General features: G+C 35.1%; 1 protein-coding gene across 3 annotated transcripts in view; it reads right to left on the bottom strand.

Annotated features, from left to right (window-relative positions):
• Nucleotides 1-21311, bottom strand: part of Ros1 (ROS proto-oncogene 1, receptor tyrosine kinase) — a 125297-nt gene that overhangs the window by 17767 nt on the left and 86219 nt on the right. For all 3 annotated transcript variants that reach the window (XM_078019335.1, XM_078019336.1, XM_078019337.1), the window contains exons 32-39: nucleotides 15510-15678; nucleotides 14490-14607; nucleotides 11572-11762; nucleotides 9837-9920; nucleotides 6488-6623; nucleotides 5023-5185; nucleotides 3330-3394; nucleotides 1816-1945 (exon numbers count right to left, since the gene is read on the bottom strand). In XM_078019335.1, coding sequence (XP_077875461.1) covers nucleotides 1816-1945; nucleotides 3330-3394; nucleotides 5023-5185; nucleotides 6488-6623; nucleotides 9837-9920; nucleotides 11572-11762; nucleotides 14490-14607; nucleotides 15510-15678 — 1056 coding nt within the window. The remainder of the gene's footprint in view (nucleotides 1-1815; nucleotides 1946-3329; nucleotides 3395-5022; nucleotides 5186-6487; nucleotides 6624-9836; nucleotides 9921-11571; nucleotides 11763-14489; nucleotides 14608-15509; nucleotides 15679-21311) is intronic.

Below are 21311 nucleotides of genomic sequence, written 5' to 3'. Positions count from 1 at the left end.
GTAGCCCCCTGTCCAACTAAGAAGATTTCTGTAACTAGGAAATAGAGGAACTAAGAACTGTATTTATTATCAAAAAATAATATTAAAAAAGGAAGGGATTGATTTTTCAGTCATTGTCCAGAAAAGAGTATACCACACACAAAATTTCACTAAAATTTTCCAAAAAGAGGGGCAAAAAGCAGATCACCAGGAATCAGGAATCAGAACAGCATAAGATTTCCTAGTGGCAGTTGAAGAAGCTAGAAAACAAAGATGGTTTTTATTTGGGAATAAGAGGATTTTTCAACATAGAATCTAACCAAATTATCAATCAAGTGTGAGGGAAGAATAAACGACGATATTTTCTCAAAAAAAGGGGGGACAAAAAACCAAAATTTTGCCTCACATGCACGCTTCCTCATTCTTGCTCTTTCCTAAAACAAAAACAAAGAAGTCATGAGATAGAGGGTAAAAGGTCTAGCATAAAAAGAATTGAGATCCATGACCAGAATACATCTGAAGGAAATCTCTGGGATAGCAGATGTGCAGCCAGTTTGAAGGACAAGCACCTATATGGCCTCAGGAAGGAGGGACCCAGGAAAAACTAAACAGCTGGATCACCTGATGGACTAGCCATAGTGAGAAAAGTGATGTAATCCTAGCAGCGAGCTTAACTAATAGCAAGCAAAGCAAAGGAAATAAATAAATAAATAAATAAATAAATAAATAAATAAGAGGCATTTAATAAAATAACCCAAGCAGGGATGGGGTGGGAGGGATGGAATCAAAATCCCAGCATTTGAGTAACTGAGTTGCATATAATAGTTAAAGTTTGCAATAATGCAAAGATGGAATACTGATGTATCTGCAAAATGTGACAATAGTTGGAGGATGGGAAAAGCAAAGTTTTTCTGTGTCTAATGCTGGTAGGGTTGGGCAGATATAGGAGGAAGTATAAGTTAAAGTTTCATCTTTCATGGATAGATTTTTTTCCCAGGATCAATGTGCGTCAGTGTAAGCAGAGTCTTCAAGGATGTGGAATTAAAACACCAGAAGATACGTGCAGGCCTGGGCGGTGGGAAAGTCAGGCAGTACAGGGCTCCTATCATACATTTTAATTTTTTAGTCATATAATATAATATATTTGATAGGAAAATATCCAAATGTTTTAAATCTACAGATTTAAACTCTAATATCTTGTCTCACATGTTTTCTCAACTGAAACATAAAGTAGATTCCCACAGGTGATCACCTCCTGACTCTGTCCACTAATCCACAGTATCTCTAGAGTTCACACTGAAAAAGAGAAGACAGATCCGAGGCAGAACTGTAGAGCTGACAGGAGTTGAGAGCGTGGATGTAGGGGGAAAGAAGGCAAGGAACTGGATGGATGGGGCAGGAGAGGAATAGAAATCAAAAGGTTTGTATTGGCCAAAGCAAGTTCAAGATGCCTAATAAAATCCAAAGTGATCTGTCAACCTAGGTAGATCTAAGTCAATAGATCTGACCTAAGGGTTTAGAATTTAATAAAGACTTCAGGACTGGAAATATAATATGGGACAGACAGGCATATAGATAAGGTAAAGAGATAGGCCATTCCAACTGCACACAATCTCTGTGTTCCAGAAAAAAAACACAATTCTGACCATGAGGGACTTATTTTCTCATTAAATACTAAACAAAGGCTCAAATTGTCCTAATCTAATGCTAAAGGTTATCATGGAAATCTTGTAAGGTTCTGCCTCCAGCCAAAACTACAACCTGTTGAAATAAAAATTAATGGGAAGTTATAGGCATTGGCACAAGGAAATCAATGGTGTGGACCCTTCGGCCTACCGTTGTCATCCGGGCTTTACGCAAATAGGTTAAAAGGTCACCTCCTTCCATCAGTTCCAGGATAATGTACTGGGGTTCATTCAGCAGACAAACTCCAAGCTGCTTCAGAATGTTGGGATGATTAAACTTGCTAAAAGGTGGAAAGACAAAGACTAAGGGCATGACAGCAACAGGAGACCTAGCTGAGACTCCTTATGAAATAGACAAATTCTTTATCCATAGTTTCCTTCAGAATCCCTGACTTACTTTCTTTAATAGGTGCAAGCTTCCTTTTCCAACTACTGGTCTGTGTATGTGCCTTATGGAGGTAACGTGGCAACCCCTAGTGGCCAATGTATGTGGATAGAATAGGGTGGGATTTTAGAAGAAATAGCATTTATATTAAAAATTTTTAAATATTTCTTTTTAAATATCGTTTTTAGTTGTTGATGGACCTTTATTTTATTCATTTATTCATAGGCAGTGCTGAGAATTGAACCTAGTGCCTCACACATGCTAGGCAAGTGCTCCACCACTGAACCACAACCCCATTTGTTATAGAAAAGAAAGCAATTTGACTAATAGCCTTCTTCAAAAGCTGTTTGGAATCTTTGGTGATATTTTTGGTCATCACAAGTGTGAAATATATTCTTTCCCTTTTAGAGAAACAACTCAAGTCTACAGGTTTGGGCTGCTCTACTGGTTTCTTAAGACATCAACATAAGCCCAGCCTACCATCTGGGACTCACAGTCAAGGATTCCCTGAACTGCTTCCTTGAGTCTTCATTTTAAGATGTTCTTGATAAAACAGAAGTGAGATCAGTAGAACAGCGTTAGGGGATTGAGGATAAGGCGGGGAATGAGAAGGAACAGAAATGAAAATAAATTATGCTATATGCATGTATGAATAAATCACAACATATCTAAAATTTATATATAACTATAATATAATAATTAAGGTATTTATTATATATACATTGTGTATATATAAGTAGAAGGGAAACTAGTAAGGCAGAGGCAAGGAGGGAATCATGTTATGTACAAACATGAATATGTCACAATGAAATGAACTCCACTATTATGTATAAAACATTTTAAATGATGTCCTTGAGTATATATTATGGCCATAAACTGATTGAAACTTTGCAGACAGGTTTACTAGACAGGGATATCAAATAATGCTTAAGAGAACTCTCCCTTACAGGGTCTACTTCACCCATTATCACATATTTTAGAACACAGATGTGTTTAAAGTTGAACAGCTTCAGAATTCACTTGCAAAGTATCCCTCTTATCAAAGATAAAAGAAAGGAGAACCTTTTGCCTAAGGGCTGCCTGTACCCTGGCTCAGCTGACTGGCCTCCACAGAATATTTATTAGTACAGACATATTTCCTCTCAAACTTTTCAGTCATGTTTGCTTTGAGCAAAATTTGTTATATCCAGTCATTTTGCCTGTTAAAAATCCAATGCACAGAGACAAAAGCTTCCTACTCACATCAATAAGAGAAAATTATTTTGGAGCTACCCTGATACCTCATCAGATGTGCTTCCTTCAGGAATTCAATTTTCTCCTGGTCTGTGGAGCCCTTCTTCAAGGTCTGTGCAACAGAAAAACAAGTCAGTAATCAGTACAGCAGCCATCCTGTGAGCTCAGAGGGTTAGTGGAGAGGGTTTTGTTTTTCAGTCTTCACCCTGAAAGCTGTAAATAGACTACAGATGCAGCATGTGAGTGTGACCTGTAAACCTCCTCTTATTGCTAATATAAGAAAATACACTAGATAAAAGATCTAGTAATATTTATAAAACTTTTCTCCAAAGGATGGGAATTTTAAAAAGAAACCAATTTTAGCATTTAACAGGTCAATATCTTACTTTTCAAAATTTTCTACTCAATATGTATTTCCCTGATTTCTTTGCTAACAATACCCAAATTTATTTTTTAGGGACAAGGTGCCAAGTCTTAGGTAGTTGATGTAAGTTACTCATGAAAATCTGTTCTGAAATTCTCTAGCCTTCCTTGTAAATAAGTTTTAGTTCAGTTCTGGACCCAAGAAAAAACTGCTGAGCAGGAGAGAGGCTTGTGGAAAACATTTGCATTCCTGAACATATATATCTAGCACCATTTTACTCCCTTTTCCCTGGACTGAATGAAGATGTGATGCCAGGTTCTTTTCAGAGATACTGGCTCTTATAGGACATAGGACTACACCAAAACCAGCAGTCATCTCATTATGTGAGAACAATAAACATTTGTTTAAACCAATTGAGACTTGATTAAGTAAAAGTATTTTTAAAGCATATTATTTAGAAGTGGAGAGAATTTTGCCATGTTTCTGGTTGCACAGGTTACCCTCAAAGCAATAAATTCCTAATAAGCTGTGATCATGATGGTGCACAATTGCATTCACAGTTTCATTATCCCTCTACCAAAAGAAAGTTTTACAAAAATACGAGAGTGTACCCAGTGCTTCCTTAAAAACACATCAAGCACACCATGACAAACAATCACATAATACAAATTTCAATATTCATAAATAAAGTTTTACTGGAACACAGCCACACTAAATAGAACATATACACTGTGGCTGCTTTAGAGCTGCAATAGCAGAGTTGAAGAGTTGAGACGGAGACTGTGTGGTCCGCAAGCCTAAATATTTACTACCTGTTTATTTGAGAAAACACTTGTTGACCCTGCTCTGATTCTTTGAGAATGTATTTTGTAATTCCAGTTTTCATTTAGAATGATTGATGGGAAAAAAAAAAAAAAAAACAACGTTCCCCAGGTCTCAGCTAACAACCTTAGAGGTCATGTAAACCCTGGAGATTTTCTGTTGATTATACAATCTATCTGGGAATTGGGAGGGATGGGAGGATAGTGACTTCTGTAGCTATGGATAGGCTTCTACATTCTATCAGTCAATTTTTAAGTTATTTTTATTTTTAATTGACATACTTGTACATATTGAGATGTACAATGTGATGTTTTGATTTATGTATACATAGGTTAATGATCAAACCAAAGACTTTCATCATTTATTAGTGAGTACATTTAAAAAATCCTCTCTTCTATTTTGAGAGATACATATACACTATTGCTAACTACATTCACCCTACTCTTGGTCCTCTTTTTAGCTAAAAGTATTCAACTTTTATTAAAGTCCTATCCATGCCAACCCATATAAATATGGTGACCTAACTAGTCAAGAAATCCAGAGAGCCACGTTACCTTCACTGCCACTTTGATTTCTCCACTTCCATCTCCTAAGATGTCTACAGCTGTCCCTTCATACACTTCTCCAAAGGCTCCACTTCCCAACAAGAGGCGCAGGGTCAGTTTCTCCCGAGGGAAAGCAGGAAGATTTTCAATCTCCTCTTGGGTCGGAAGAGTACTGTAAAATAACAGCTTAAAGTTTGTGTTTGAGAGAGAAAGAACAATCTCAGGGCATGGCAGCATTGTCGGTTCCATGTGATATATAGTGTATGAAATTCTGTGCTCCTATTAATACTTCTCGATTCCACCACCTTTTACAGAGAGCAAGTAGCTTTGCATCCAGGCATCTTCACTTCAACAGAAACATGCATGTGTATATGTTGCTTTGAGATTTTTTTTTAAACTAGTTTTATCAAAGTTAGCGGCTATGAACTTCTTCAGGTTGCTAATTTGTGTGAAAAATGATTAGAAATTAGCAATAGATGCATCTGAGTCTATGCGTTTTCATTTCAACAGTTTCATATACCTGATATGTTTTGTAAAATGGAATTTACTATGATCAAAAAAAAATCAACCCCATCACCATCTAACAGGTTAATTTAGAAAGCCAGTCTCCTCACTTGGACTATCATGAGATGGAGTCTCTAGATTAAAGCTTTGGGTTTGCAGGGTGCAATTGGCACACGCCTGTAATTCCAGTGGTTTGGGAGGCTAAGGCAGGAGAATTTTGAGTTCAAAGCCAGCCTCGACATCTTAGTGAGACCCTAAGCAACTCAGTGAGATCCTGTCTCTAAACAAAATATAAAAAAACAGTTGATATGTGGTTCAGTGGTTAAGCTCCCTTGTATTCAATCCCTGGTAACTTTGGGATTTAATAGAAAATCTTGAATATCAGATATGCTGAGTATTTTGTCAAAGAAAAGTCAGTTCCAAATATCTGGTTACCTCTGTATCTACTTTAAACTCTTTGTTTTTATGTCATGAATTATAAATTTCTAGAAGCAAGACATAAGAACATACCAGTACCATTCCTTTTAGTATACACTATAATACAAAGAAACATGCAAAGAAACACTTAAGTATTTTTCTCAATTATAATAACAAAAGAAGATCAAAACTCATCTGTTTTACAGAGATTTTGAGGCAATCACCATGCCACTTCTGAAATGGGCTTAATATGAGATGCTGGGTATTTCCTTTCATCTCAAATTCTATCTCCAATGGAACCAACCACGTTACCATCTACTCTCTTCAATGTGGTATTTTCTTCTTTCATTTAATCTTTAACTACATGATAAAACACTGAAAAGCAATGGACTTTTCTGTATTTATTTTATAGGATAACCACATAATTTGCCAATCATCTCTGGTCACATCAGAGACTGGAAGAGAAAGTTATCAATAATTATGCCAGAATAAGGGGCATATTGTCACCCACTCTTTGCATTGGAGCTCCATAAAGAATGCCCATGCTACGTACTGTATTGCATAGCAGGCGTTAGCCAGTCCCACCCCAGCTGCCAGGCCTCGCAGCTCTGCCAACTCCTTGTCTTCGTTTAGGAGAACTGTCAGGCCTTCCTTGGAAGTTTTTGGATTCTTGAACTTTCTGTGCCACACTTTAAAGCAAAAAAAAGAATTTAAAAAATAAAATATTGCTTCCTTTTTCCTTAAGGACATGCTAATACACTTTAAATGCTTGTGTATAAGAGCATAATCCACAAAATAATAGAACTTGATTAAAAAAATGTGCCCACAGTATTAAATCCAGATAAAATGTCCTAAAAATATACAAGTTATATACATCACTTTTATCTCACTTCTCTGAGTAAAGCTTAACATATTATTATAAATAAATTGAAGCATCTTAATATTAGAATTTATTTCTCAAAATGACCCAAAATAAATCAAAACATACTTGCATAATAACTATTAGTGAAACATTCATTTCTGACTCCAGACATATTCCATTTAGTAGACCTGAGGGAATGCTTTCAATACAATGGCACACTAAAAAATGCTTTCAATATAATGACAGAATGCAAAATTATTAAATCTATTGTTGTTTATATATGAATATTCAAATATATGGAAAAATAACTGGAATAAAAGCCACTAAACATTAGCAGGTTTTCCCTTTCATTTTGGAATCATGAGTAATTTATATTGTCTTTTTATAACATAAGCAGATATAATATAAACTTTATTTTTCAAAGATTAAAATGCAATTGTAGATCTCCAATCTACAGTGTAATTTTGACTCAGAAGTTGAAAACTGCAAAGATGCTTTGGGAGATGATAGTTAAAATATGGACTTCATTTCATAGTAGTTTCTATATCCAAGAGGGTTAGAGTTTTATTCACATGAAATTCCTCTGGAGGCACTATAAAGGGAAAAGTTGCAAGTACCTTTGCTACTGCAGTTTTTCAACCCTGAGATGTTTTTCATGTGCTTTCTATATTTTTAAAGACCCAGGGTAAGCCCTACATTTTTGGTGACATCATCTGAGACCCCTGCAAACTCTGTGGCTCTCTCATCTCTGAATTTCAAAGACCAATTGTATCACTGTCTTGTACATTTTATGTTATTTAACACAGGTAGTGCTCTTTTCATACTGGTATGTCTTACCACCCTCATTAAAGGGCAAGTTCTAAGGTCAGTAATTGTATTTTTACAGCTTTTTATTTCCTTTCTATGCTTAAGCATAAGGCTAATGTTGCACATTAGATAAAACCACTCACCAACTCAAAGGCTGTCAATGCTTATTTTTAAACCATTCTTTCAAGTTTATAAGTATGACCAATGAGAACCCTCAGCACAATACAAATTTTAAAAGAATTGCTACTTCTCACCATTTTAATAACTCAGCCTTTTTTCATGCATTCACACACTACTAGCAAAACCACATGCACTGCTAATGAAAGCAAAAACTGGATTAGCTTAGCTACATTCAAAAAACCATGAGTTCCAAACAGAATAAAGACCTTTAAGTCCTGAGAAAGTCAGAGATCCATAGAATGTCTTGAAAGCACACAATAGGTTGTCTGAAATTATCTCATGTTCATCCACTAGAGTCATGGGTTTAAACAATGGTGATGTACAAGCAGGCAAACAAAGGTCAGATGAAGGGTTCTTCATGTAATATCCTTTCTAGCACGAAAGCAGACAAGCAGTCAAGCCTATATGCCAACTGCCAAATATACTGCAGTCATATGTGTAACTGTGGAGGGGCCGGCTTAGTGGCACAAACATCAGCTGTGCAATACTTAGACTCCCTGGAACCACAGGTTAAAATCCTAGCAGTGTCAGCTGAAATTTTTAGCTTTCCCACTTTGCTGAAGGAGTTTCTCATATTGTCTGAGTGGAATCTTTGAAATGAAATCTCGATTCAAGTTCAAAGTGCTCTCTGATACCTTGTGACTCCCAGTCAGTTTAGAGAAAGAATAGAGATTTAGAACACTGAACGAAACATTGGCTTTCTTCATCCTTAGAGAATCTGCTTTATGCTTCTAACTTTCCCTTCAAATTTCTCTTATTTATAACAAAATAAGCTACAGGTTCTTGATAATGTGCTTGAGTTCCTTTTCTGGCATTATGCTTTCCTCACAATGTTCCAGCTTGTCAGCAACAGAGAATGGGACCATATATGTTAGAACCCAAACCAACAAGACATTTTGAGAACTGAAAGAGAGTGCTATTGATATTTACAATGAAATAACAGGAAAAATCAGAACATATGATCACTAGGATCACCCTAAGGGCCCTATATCTGACTGTCTGTGTTGGGGTTGCTACTCTATTGTCTCATCACTGAACTAAATCTTAAAAGAGGGTGGGGTATTTTAAGACTAGCACATCCACTTAAAATGAATAATGGGAAGTAGCTAACTCACTATCTACCTACACTACTTCTTCTGCTTTCCTAGTCATTTACAATTAAGCAGGGTTTTGAAATAAGCCAGCCAGACATCTGAAAGTGAGCATGGATCCTACAAGCCAGAAATGGATCTCCTGAGAAAGAGGCCCTGCTCATTCCAAACCAGGCTGTCTGCCTGGAGACCAAAACTATCCTGACCAAAAATTGTCACTGGCCTCCTAACTAATCCTACACTCTTTTTGTACCCAGAGTTATTTTTCTTTTATTTATTTCAATATGAAAGCCACAAAACACTCGTTATAGCCAACCAGAAGCAAATACTGCTTTAAAGAAAGCTAGAAGATGGTGACCTTGAAAATAGTTTTATCTAAAGTACACCATGAAGTGTATACCCAGATATATTTTTCATAAAATAGTTACCCTTGCTATGGTTTGGACCTGGAATGTCCCTGAAAGTTCATGTGTTCAATGCTTAGTCCCCACCTGGACACTGTCAGGATGTGGTGGAAACATCAAGAGGTGGGGCCTAAGGAGAGGTCATCAGATCACTGAGGGCATTCTCTTTAAGGGGAAAATGGACCACATCACCTTCCTCTTCCCCTCATTCATTCCTAGCCATGAGGTAAGGGCCTTGCTTGGTCATGTATTGCCATGATGTGTGCCACACACCCAAAGAAACAGGGCCAGTCATTAATGGACTGAAACCTCCAAAACTGTGAGCTGAAATAAAGCTCTAGAGTAACAGAAAACTTACTAATACATCCCTTGATTTAAAAAAATTCACAGAAATTATTCATTATAAAACGATGGCCAAGGATAACATTGAATTATATGAATATATTTAATCAGGTAATGTCTCATGCAGGAGGTTAGATAAATTGCAAGATAAATCAATCAGTACAAAATCAAACAAACAATAGTTTGTTACCTAGTTTTAAAATCTCTGACACTTACCAAATGTCAATGGGATTGTAACAACCAGAAATACTCCAACCACAGTGATAAGTACAAAACTTGCTTCTGGTATCCAAAAACCATCTAATGAAATAAATGAGAAAAATAAATTAATTCACAGAATAAAACAAATTGTCCCAATCTGACCCAACTACCTACAGAGTGATTAGCCAGAGATAGTTTCTACTTGATTTTTGTAAGCCAGTTGGTAGTTTGAAATCATCTATGGTGAGAGTATACACACCATGGAAAATCAAAATAAAAGTCCCAACACCCAACTGAAATACACTCACCCAACTTGCTATTTTAAGGTGACAAAAGAAACACGTATGATCTTTTTAATGAATTCGAGACAAAGAAGTCTCAGTCTTTATATATTATATAGTTGGGATTATTATTTTTTTATTCATGTACATCTAATTTCATGGATATTAAGCTGAGGAGAGCAAACGTGAAAACATGGTGTCTTCTCTTAGGGATTTTCAGTTGCATAGAAGAGATGACATGTAAACGAGAGTTTGGCACACAACAGTCTGTGGGACAAATCTGGCTACAGCCTTATTTTGGTTTTCCCATGAGTTAAGAATGGTTTTTATAATTTTAAAGTATTACTTTTAAAAAGGTATGCTATAGAAAGCAAATATAGTTTGCAAGGTCAAAAATATTGGCTATATTTGGTTCTTTTCAGGAAATGTTTGCTAAGATCTTATATAGATAACTAACCATAATACAAATAAGGATAAAGTTTTATATGAAAGGTGTGCACAAAATGAAATCATTGATTTTGCCTAAGGAGTGTCAGTCACACATCATGATGGATTCTTTTAAGTCAGGTTTTCAAGGATGAAGAGAATTTCAATTGGCAGAAAATTAAAGAAAAGCAATTCCAGTACATGGTAGGAGGGTGGCGTCCAACCTTCTAGGCTAAAGAAGACACAAGGCCAAAGACCTAGTGACAAAAGATTTTCTAATTAGTCTAGTAAAGCTACAGCACAGGATTAAATCATGGAAAAAATTAACTACAATTGGAAGATAAGTCATGGAAGACTTAATATGCCACATAGAAGTTTGTAGTGGCAGCAAATAAAAAACCATTTTGGTACATTTAAGAGGGTTAAGTGAGCTAGACTGTGCTTCAGCTAGAGTACTGTCAGCAGCATGTTTAAGCCAAAAGCCAAGCTAGAAAGAATACCTTAAATCACCCAACATGAAAATTGGAAAATACAAACTCAGCAGAAAGAAATCAAGATGGTAAAATCAACAGAACCTGGTGACTGCACAGAGGAAAAGATTAAATATGCTACTGAGACTTCCAGCCAAAGTGATTAGAAAGTTAAAGTATTGGAAACTAAAATAAGGCACACAGTACAAGAGGTAAGTATTAGAAAAGAAACCCCCCAAAAAGTGGTTCTAGGATTATTGCATGTAAGATGGGAGTGCCAGGAACAGGATAAAAGACTGAGTAGTTAAAGACCACATTGTGGATGCCTTGGAAGCCTACCCAGGAGTTCATGTGGTAGTCATTAAGGAGTATTTGGTTATTATTGAAGAGTAAAATGACATAGTGATAATGATGTTTTATATAGGAAGACCACGTCAGATGAATTGAATAGTTCAACAATAAGTGCATAAGTTATGCAATCACCATATCTGGTACTAAAGTTAAGGATGCACATATCTTTATCACTGAACTTTTATGTAGTAAGCTAGTGTGTAGGTAAATATGGTGACATACCTCCAACTAGTATAATATTCTCACTGATTCCACTGTATTCACCAAATCCAAGACTATTTGCAGCTACTACTCTAAATTGAAAAGTTCCTTTCAGATTTTTGGACTTCCATGTGCAAAGGCTACTGCAGGATCCATTAAATACCATCTTCCACCTTAAATTCTGGTTTTTTGAATCATTTGAAGTGTTCTCCCTGCAAAAGAAACACTAAAATAGTAAACACAGAATATAAACATGATAATATATGTGTTATTTCTGGTTACTCAGATATCATTTTAATGCAGAACTCCAGAGAGTTTCATTGTACACTTTACCCTGGATCTCATTTCTCCCACATGGTATGGCGGTAGAACTCAGCATGGTTTACAAAGTTACCCTACTCATAGAGGAGCCAAGCAACTCAGTCCATCCAAAAAGTTTTGAATAATCAGTAGACAAGAGAAAGAGAGCAAATCTTTTCTTGCTGTTTAAAATGTGTAAAATTTCTTCAGCATTTAAACACATACAACAATTATTTCATAATTTTAATAGTAAAGTTTCAATTATTCTTAATTTTTAGTTTCTTATGATATTGGGAAAATCACTTATGCTATATCTGGATAAAATACACACTATAAATTAATAAGGAAGGTGCGATATTTCAGTCACCAAAGTTGTTGTATCTGAGATTCCAAGGGTCCTTGCTTCCTTTTCTATTAGTCTATACTCTACCTCAAAGCCAATCCACATTGAAACAGAAAAAGAGCACAAGTTCTAAGTTCAAAAGATGAAACTAGAATGACTTTAAATGAAATCATCGGAAGGCAAGCTCAAGATCTTACATCTTCTCTGACAATGAAGAAAATTTCAGATCCTAACAGTTTTAAGATGTGATACTAAGCTGCTCGATCTTAGGGGTATGTAGTAGAAGCCATTTCTTCTTCTGATAATTGAGCTGTTCTGAAAGAACAACAGGATATGGAGGACTGAGCCTCAGACAGGACAAGGAATGGACAAAAACATCAAGAGCATCAGGGAAGTGAAGTTGGTCACATCTGTTTACAGGAGCAGGGTATCCTCAGGACCTTCCTGAGTAAAGTATTATGACAAAGTGCTTTTATACACTTAGTGAAGTCTCTTGTTAAGCACTGGCAAATTTATTCTTTAAACAACTTTGATCCAAAAGAAACAAGTCCCTAGAAATTTAATAAGTGGCAAAAACAAAGTTCTAAAACAGAAAATGAGCAAGGATTTAAACATTGCCTATGTACTGGATTGAATAATGTTTCCCCCCAATCCATGTTCATCCACAGCCTGTGAATTTGATGTTGTTTGGGGAAAAAAGGGTTTTTAACAGATATAATTAAGTCAAGATGAGATCATACTGAATGAGGCCAAGTCCTTATTCAATGACTAGTGCCCTTATTAGAAGAGGAAAATTTGGATACAGACACACATACACACATACACACATACACACACACAACATCGTGTAATGAAGGAGTCAGAGAATGGAGTGATACATCTACAAACCAAGTAACACCAAGGATTTCTGCCAACTACAAGAAGCGAGGAGGCAAAGGAGGAGTTTTTCTTAGAGCCTTCAAAGGGAGCATGTTCCTTCTGATGTCTAGATTCCAGACTTCCATACTCCAGAATCATAACAGTACATTTTTGGTTATGTTAAGCCAATTAGTTGGTGTTACTTTGTTATGATAGTCCTGGTAGTCCTAGGAAACTAAAAGCCTGTTCAGCAACCAAGTTTATACACTTTGCACAACCACTATACCATCAGCAAGCACACGGTCTAACTAGGGTGTCCTGACTGAAAAACTAACTTAAAGATACTGAAGTTACAATTCATCCTGGAGTCCATGTATTCATAATGGAAAGCTGGGACAAGGAGCATACAAACTGTTCAGATGAAATCGTGCACTAAAGGTGTTGCTGAGGGGACCATAGTAAAGAAATCCCATCAGGAACCATAGTGTGGACTGGTTGATAAACATACAGGCCACTGTGACAATTCTGCAGGTCAGAATGTATTTCACTGTGCATGGAAAATAGTAACAGAACTTTCACAGAGGTTTCAACTAGAGATATGGCCAAGTAAATTCTCTAACATAAGCAGGAAAACTTTTTGAAGTTATGGGAATGCCAGAGCAAGATGATGCAAAAATAGATCTAAGCTTGAGTCGCCAGAACTATAATTATGGAAGTGACTTTTGTCCTTGGAGCTTCTTAAAAGATGGTTTCATAGTCCCGTGAGGGGAGTGTCTTTGGAATTTGGAATTCTCCCTTCAAGTTGGCATGAAAACCGTCCTGCTGAGCCAGTTATGGTTTGCTGAGCTCCTGGTACTGGCTAGGTCTGAGGTTTCATGTGCACATCAGCTGCTGGTTTTCATGGACAGCACATTTTCAGTCCCTGGGAACACACTATAAACTGTCATTTTCACAATGGATAAGAAGCCTGGGTGATTATTGGCCTCAGACCATTTCAGCCCCTCCTCTAATTTTACATTCTGAAAAATACCTAGCTCATGAACAGTTCTCGTTAGAGAGTGTTCTATCTTGCCAAAACAAATTATCAAGAATTTATATACCTACCATCATTTAACATCAAACATCAGCTTAGTTTCTTAAGCAGAATAGATATTAAGTAAATATCAGTTGCTTGAGCCTATGATTGAATAATTTCTGTAAGGATTATTGAGAAGTTTTAGATTTCTGAGAATGATATGATAGGCCTTATGATTAGAATACTATGGGTGACCTCTAGGAATTGAGCAAAGAACATAACAATGGATCCAAGGTCCTTAAACTGAAGATATTTTGTGTTTGTATATAAATATAATTTCATAAATATTATTACTTTTGGTCACCTAATAGTTAACTGCTTAGCGCTTTGTAGTTTATAAAGCACTTTTGCAAACAGACATACCTGATCTCAAGGATATAGTACATAAGTCTACTTCCATTATCTTCAGCTTTTTCCCACTGTATTGAATCTTTACTTCCCTCTAATAATTTGGGAACGCCTGGTTTACTTGGGACTCCAGCTTTGGGGAAAAAAGAACATGTTGATTAATATGTTAGAAGAATAAACTAGTCTGCATTGATATCTTTCTATAAAATATTCTGAGGAAAAATAAATATATTTAGGAAATATTCAGAAGTTTTCTGATATAAATAGATTTTTTCAAATGAGTATCAGAAGTTTTGTTAGTGATGGATTATATGTATTAGTTATAATATTAACAGTGTAACCTAGCTTGACACAAAATAAGTGATAAATGCAAACTTTAAAAAAAATCATAAGTTTTGGAGCATTTTCCCTCTACTCTCATAGCGATTGATTGGGATTTATGGTATATCTTTTTAAATACTAATTAGTTTAATAGACTTTAGATTTTTTTCCATTTCTTTAGCATCTGGAATATAGAATTTGTTTAATAAGTATTTGTTGAACACTTAGTTACGTTTTTTCTTGATTTAGTTCTCCCTGAAAGATATCATAGTTGGTCAGGAAATCAGTATGCTAAAAGGAGAAATAATTTTGCTCTACTCAGGATCTTACAAGACCAGGGCAGTGTTATCTTGTTACTGCCTTTAAAGACTCCTGACTTTTCAATTTCTTCACTTAGGTTCTAGCAATAGTAATATACTCTTTGTAAAGCAAAGATTTCAACCTCTAAGATTGGTGAATAAGAAATGAAAAAGATTTGAGAACTTGTAGGCTTTTCTTTTTTTGTACCAGGGATTGAACCTAGGGTCGCTAAATCACTGAGCCACATCCCCAGCCCTTCTTAATATTTTTATTAGAAACAGGGTCTCACTGAGTTGCTTATGGCCTCGCTAAGTTGCTGAGGCTGGGTTTGAACTTGCAATCCAGATTACAGGTGTGCACCACCATTCCCAGCTCCTTGTAGACTTTCTGAGTGCCAAGTCAGTTAATACTCACCTTTTGTCTTGAAGTTCTCTGGAAGTGAGGTGCTGTTTTCTCCTGTCATATAAACCACCACTACTCGGACATCATAGGAAGTATGAGGTTGCAGATCTGTGATGTTACAGACATAAGCAGGACCTTTGCTGCATGAAGCTTCGACATGGTAAAACTCATTGTATCTCCACTAGAAAAAGAAGTCTCAACTAACATTTTTGTTTCTTTAAGAAAATCTTAAACATAGAAATGTATAGTCCTGTGGCAAGTGATTAGAACTCAAAGTTTACTTTCTACTAAAGAACCACAGCTTCTTTATGAATGTTTGATTCCAAACATTATTCTCACCACCTATAGCCATTTTTTTTTCTCATGACAAGCTCTAAATGACCTGAATGACAATTCTTAGATAAAGCCAAGGTGAGACATGTAAACTTAAGTATATATATCTTGGGGAACATTCTGAGCTGAGATTTTTCCATTATCCCTAAAAGTGGACACCTAAATTAAATCAGATGGCTGAGAACACAAAATCACAGCTGAGGAGCAATGAAAGAACAAAGATAACTTCAATTCTAGGGATTAGTTCATTTCAAAATAATAAATTCCACTTATTTCAATTCTTTGAAGAAGTCCATAGTGATTAACAAATTAAAACATTTAGGGTTTTCCCTCCTACCACCCTCTTCAAACATGTGACCAGTATCCTTTATATTTATACATAGGAAGGGTAAATCTTTACAAAAAGGAAAGTTTTTCCCACCATCAGGCAGCTACTAAGTAGCAAGGTTAAAAGTTAAATATAGGAAATGTTGCTTTAATACTGCTTTAGTTACTGGTTCTCTAATTAAAGCTATCTGAAACTTATTTCTCTATGATACTTTTTTTAAAAGCTGTGTATTTGGATTCTTAAAGTCATTATTTGAAAATGGGTGATTTATTTCAGTTGTACAAATAGGAGACCAAGGATGTGGCATATTGTCAAGGGTTCTTGGTGTATTTTTCCTAGTAGAGTTTCCTAAGAAGGTCAGTTTCCATAAATAAACTTTACTTTGCATCTCCTTTTTCATTTAGTACTCAGAAGGTCACATCATTTCATCAGATGCACATTTCACATTAGTTTTCAATTAAATAGGAACATTCTCTATTGCACCTTGGGAAGTAGACCATCATGTTACAAAGAAATGGGGGGAAAGGAAACAGAATGCAAATTGAGAAATGCTGATGTTAGGGACATTGCCTGCATTAAATTCATAAATGTATGAATGCCTAATGAAATAGATGCACTGAATATGCAACATTTACTCTGTACTGAAAGTGTATGTATGTGTGTGCATGCATGTAAGAAAAAGAGAGATTAAGAGAGAAATTCCTAGCTAAAAAATATTAGAGTATTTTGGCCTTGCCTCCTTAATGATCTGGTGTAGAAATAACTACACTAGATGATCCAACATTACACACCATCCAGAAATTCTCAGAACTCCTGCAACATACGGGAGGTGATTGCTTGAGGGCATTTTCTGGAAAATGGCAGTGTGTTGGCATCCCTACAGCACTAAATGCTATGGGCAGGCCATCAACTCTGAGAAGTGCTGTCGACTCTCCCAGAAACTCACAAGGGAGTCAGAACCTTCCACTTGTCAAGAAACCAACAAGTGCAAGAATGAAGGCTATCCCAAAGAGATTTTCAAGTTATTTGGGCAGTGTTTGGGAGGTTGTAGGATATAATATCTCAGAGACTGGCACTTCAGAATTTTTTGATTCTCATAGACATTTGTCTGTACTGATGAGAAAAACATTTTTAATGGATTTCTATGAAAAAAAATTATCAAATTAAAAGGACTAGTTCCTTCGTAATCTTAAATTGAAGACATCCTTTCCTCTTTGGCACACTTGTGGTTTTTTTCTTATATTGTTATTGGATTTTTTAAAAATTAAAATCTATGTAATTCAAGATCTAGATAGAAACTTAACCTTGTGTTCTAAATTGCTCCATTTTCAGACAACAAATTGTGACAGAAAAGACAAAGTTTATCATGTTTTTCCTCTTTCTTTTGTAAAGCAAACTTATTAATTATGAAGACATCCATCTCTCTCACCACTCACCCCTCAGAGTTTCAGAATTCTGAAATCATTCCTAGCTGTCCTGTCATTATGAGGAAGGTTCAAGTTGCTCAAAAAAGACAAGAGCTTTCTGACTAGAGGTCACTCATCAGCCCTCTCAGAACCACTGTACTCATCCATTCATGCTTCACTAGAGATGGTCATACATGTAAAAGTGACAGTATCCTGCATTTTCAGATTCATGATTTTCTAAATGGTCTACAAGAAATCTGTTGAGAAAGTGTGAAAATAGAAAATATAAAAAGAAAAGCATTTCTTGATTCTTGGTTTTGTTTCTTGAGCTTTAGGAGTCTTTTTAAGGAAGTCAGTACCCTCAACAATATATTGGAGTTTTGACCCTTTGTTTTCTTCTAGCAGTTTTAGGGTTCTAGTTCTTTAATGTACTTTTGAGTTTTGTGCAAGGTAAGAAACAGGAATCTAGATTAATTTTTGTACATATGAATATCCAGTTTTCCCAACACTATAGAATTTGTTTAAATACTTTTTCTTTCTATATATATAAAAATTAAAAAATAAAGAATAAATATATTTTTATACTTGTTTTATAGTATTTGTTTAAAATACTATAATATTTGTTTAAAAAGCTATATTTTCTCCAACATGTTTCTGGCAACTTTGTCAAGGATCAGATGACTATATCTATGTAGACTAGTCTATGTGTCTTCCATTCCACTGGTCTTCATGCCTGTTTCCATGCCAATACAATGCTGTTATTGTTACGGTAGCTCTGTAGTATAATTTGAGATCAAGTATTATAGGATGTCACCAATATCACTATTATTTCTCGGTATTGTCTTGTCTATTCTGAATCTTTTATTCTTCCATATGAACTTAATGACTTTTTTTCTAGTTCTGTGAAGAATTTCATTGGTATTTTATGGGGAAATAAAACCAAGAATCAATAAGTGGAATGGCTTCAACTTAAAAAGCTTCTACACAGCAAAGAATACAATTTAACCTACAGAATTAGGAGAAAATCTTTGCCAGCTACTCTTCTGACAGGAGATTAATATCCAGAGTATATAAAGAACTATAAAAACTTAATACAAAAAAAACCCAATCAAAAAAAAATGGGCAGATGAACTAAGCAGACATTTCTCAAAAAAATACAAATGATCAACAAATATATGAAAAAATGTTCAATATTCTTGGTGATCAGAGAAATGTGAATCAAAACAACATTGAGATTTTTCTCCCAATTAGAATGGCAACCATTAAGAAAACAAAAAACAATAGGTGCTGTCAAGAACATGGGCAAAAACATGGCCAAGTGCCCCTGAGTTCAATCACCACTACTCACCTGCCCACCCCCACCTCCGCCCCCCCGCAAAAAAAAAAAAAAAAAAAAAAGAACAGGGGCAAAAAGGTAAACTTATACATTGTGGGACTTTAAACTGTACAACCACTTTGGAACATTTTATATGGCGATTTCTCAAAAGAGGAGAGATGGAACTACCATATGACCCAACTATCCCATTCATTGGTATTTATCCAAAAGAACTAAAATCAGCATACTATAGTAAGATGTGCATACCAATGTTTATAGCAGCACAATTCATAATCCCCAAGTTATGATACCAGTCTAGGTGGCTGTAAACAGACAAATGGATAAATAAAATCTGGTATATACACACAAAGGAGTTTTACTCAGCTATAAGAAAGAAGGAAATTGTCATTTGCTAGTAAATGGATGGAACTGGAAAACATCGTGTTAAGTAAAATAAGGCTAACTCGTAAATTAAAAATTTGAAATACCCCATTTGAAACAAATAGATGATATATGATATGTCAAGATCAGTGTAATGTTTTGAGCAACTAATAAATTTCTGATGTTTAAAAAAATTGAAATATTTCTTTCCAATGCAAAAGTTAGAGACAGAGAAAAAAGTATTTTTAAAAAATGGAGGGGAGGATCTCATGAAAATGGAAGGAAAACCAATAATATTGAGGAAGAAAATCAAGCAGAAGGGAGGAAAGGACATAGGAAGGACTGGAAAGCAAAATCCACCAAATTAGGTTATGTCCATGTATAGATTGCATGATGAGTTCCACATAGATAGATAATCATAATGCACTAATTAAGATAATAATAATAATAACAATAAAAGGGAGGTCAGTAGACTAGAGCAAGTAGATCAGGGAGAGGTAGAGAGGGAAAGGGAATATACTGGGGAAAGAGATTGAGCAAATTATGTGTACATATGAATATGACATAATGAATCTCACTATTATATATAATTATAATGTACCAATTTAATTTTTAAAAAAAAATCATTGCCTGAAAGTCATGAGGACTGGACCCAGGAGGTCCTTGTCTGCTGTTCTTTTTCCCAGATTTGAATGGGATGGGTGACTTAATGATTAATAGTTCAATCCAAGGACATTACCCAAGCAGGACTGCTGTAGGGATGAGTTAGCTCTGAGACACTCCTATATCTGGTTAGTAATATCTGGCTTAGCATAGCATGCGTCTGGGTCTCCATGTTCTTATCAGTAAAATGAGAAGCTAGAGCATCAATATTTTCAAAGTCCTTTTAGATTTAATTTGTTTAAACTAGAAAATGAACTTTACATCCCTTCCCTTGACTTTAGACTCAACTGCAGTAAGCTACTTAAAGAGATGTCCAAAAAGAAAAAAAGGGTACAATAGTCCTACAATTTCTCCAACCTTACTACATTTCAAGGCCAACATGTTCAATGGAAACATGTTCAAACGGGAAAAAATCCTATTAAACTATGGCCTTTGGTTTTATCAACTTAAGGTTCAGTATTGTTCTATATTTTCATAGTTTTATCTAAAAAGTACAAAATCATAGAAATATTTTATATAGTAAACTTTAAAAAGATCCTGGGTAACAACTTGTTTTTAAAGAACTAGTGACTATACTGATTTGCTTTTAAGTTACAATTGAACAAAATATTCTTAACCAATCTTTACAAATATGCATGCATATATAGACATATATGTATATATATAAACATATTATAGTGAAAAAGAAAAGTAACAATTTAAAAAATTGAATAATCAATTCTTAGTATATCACTATAAATATCAATGTGAACCTTCCTTAGAAATAAATCAATCAGATTAGTTGATGCTTTAAAATTCAACAGGCATTTTTATATTGGTTAAAGCATGAAGAGTCTGTATAAAGAACCATTTAAAGTTTATGAGCCAACATCAAACTAGTTTGGAATAAACTGGCTTTATATTTTACTTCTCCCCTGTGTGAAAAGCCCTCCAATGGTTTAAAGGACATTTCTAAACAAGTTTTGGGGTTTTGTTTTTTCCTTTCTTTTATTTCTAAAGAAACCACCAAGTTGTTAAAGCAGATAACCATTCGGATAACATCAAAACTAAGAAAAAACATTATGAAATTACTAAATTGTAATATATACCTTTTGAATCAAACTTTTTAAGAGTAAATTACTTTCCTAGGAACTCTTTCTATCAGAAATTAGTATGCTTTAAATGCCAGACCTGAACGAATGAATATTATCAAATATACTATTAATTTATACAGGAAAATCCTCTGAACACATGAAAAATCCTTATAATTTATTCTATTTCATAAAATTGTGAAGAAATAATATTTAAAGAAATAAGCCAGGACTACGTGTTATGGTTTGGGGGATTTGTTTGTTTTGCTTTGTTTTATACCGAGGTTTGAACTGAGGGGCACTTACAACTGGCTTTTT

The sequence above is a fragment of the Ictidomys tridecemlineatus genome, chromosome 8 (assembly GCF_052094955.1).
Source record: "Ictidomys tridecemlineatus isolate mIctTri1 chromosome 8, mIctTri1.hap1, whole genome shotgun sequence".
Classification (NCBI taxonomy): domain Eukaryota; kingdom Metazoa; phylum Chordata; class Mammalia; order Rodentia; family Sciuridae; genus Ictidomys; species Ictidomys tridecemlineatus.
This window is presented reverse-complemented; position numbering and strand designations above follow the sequence as displayed.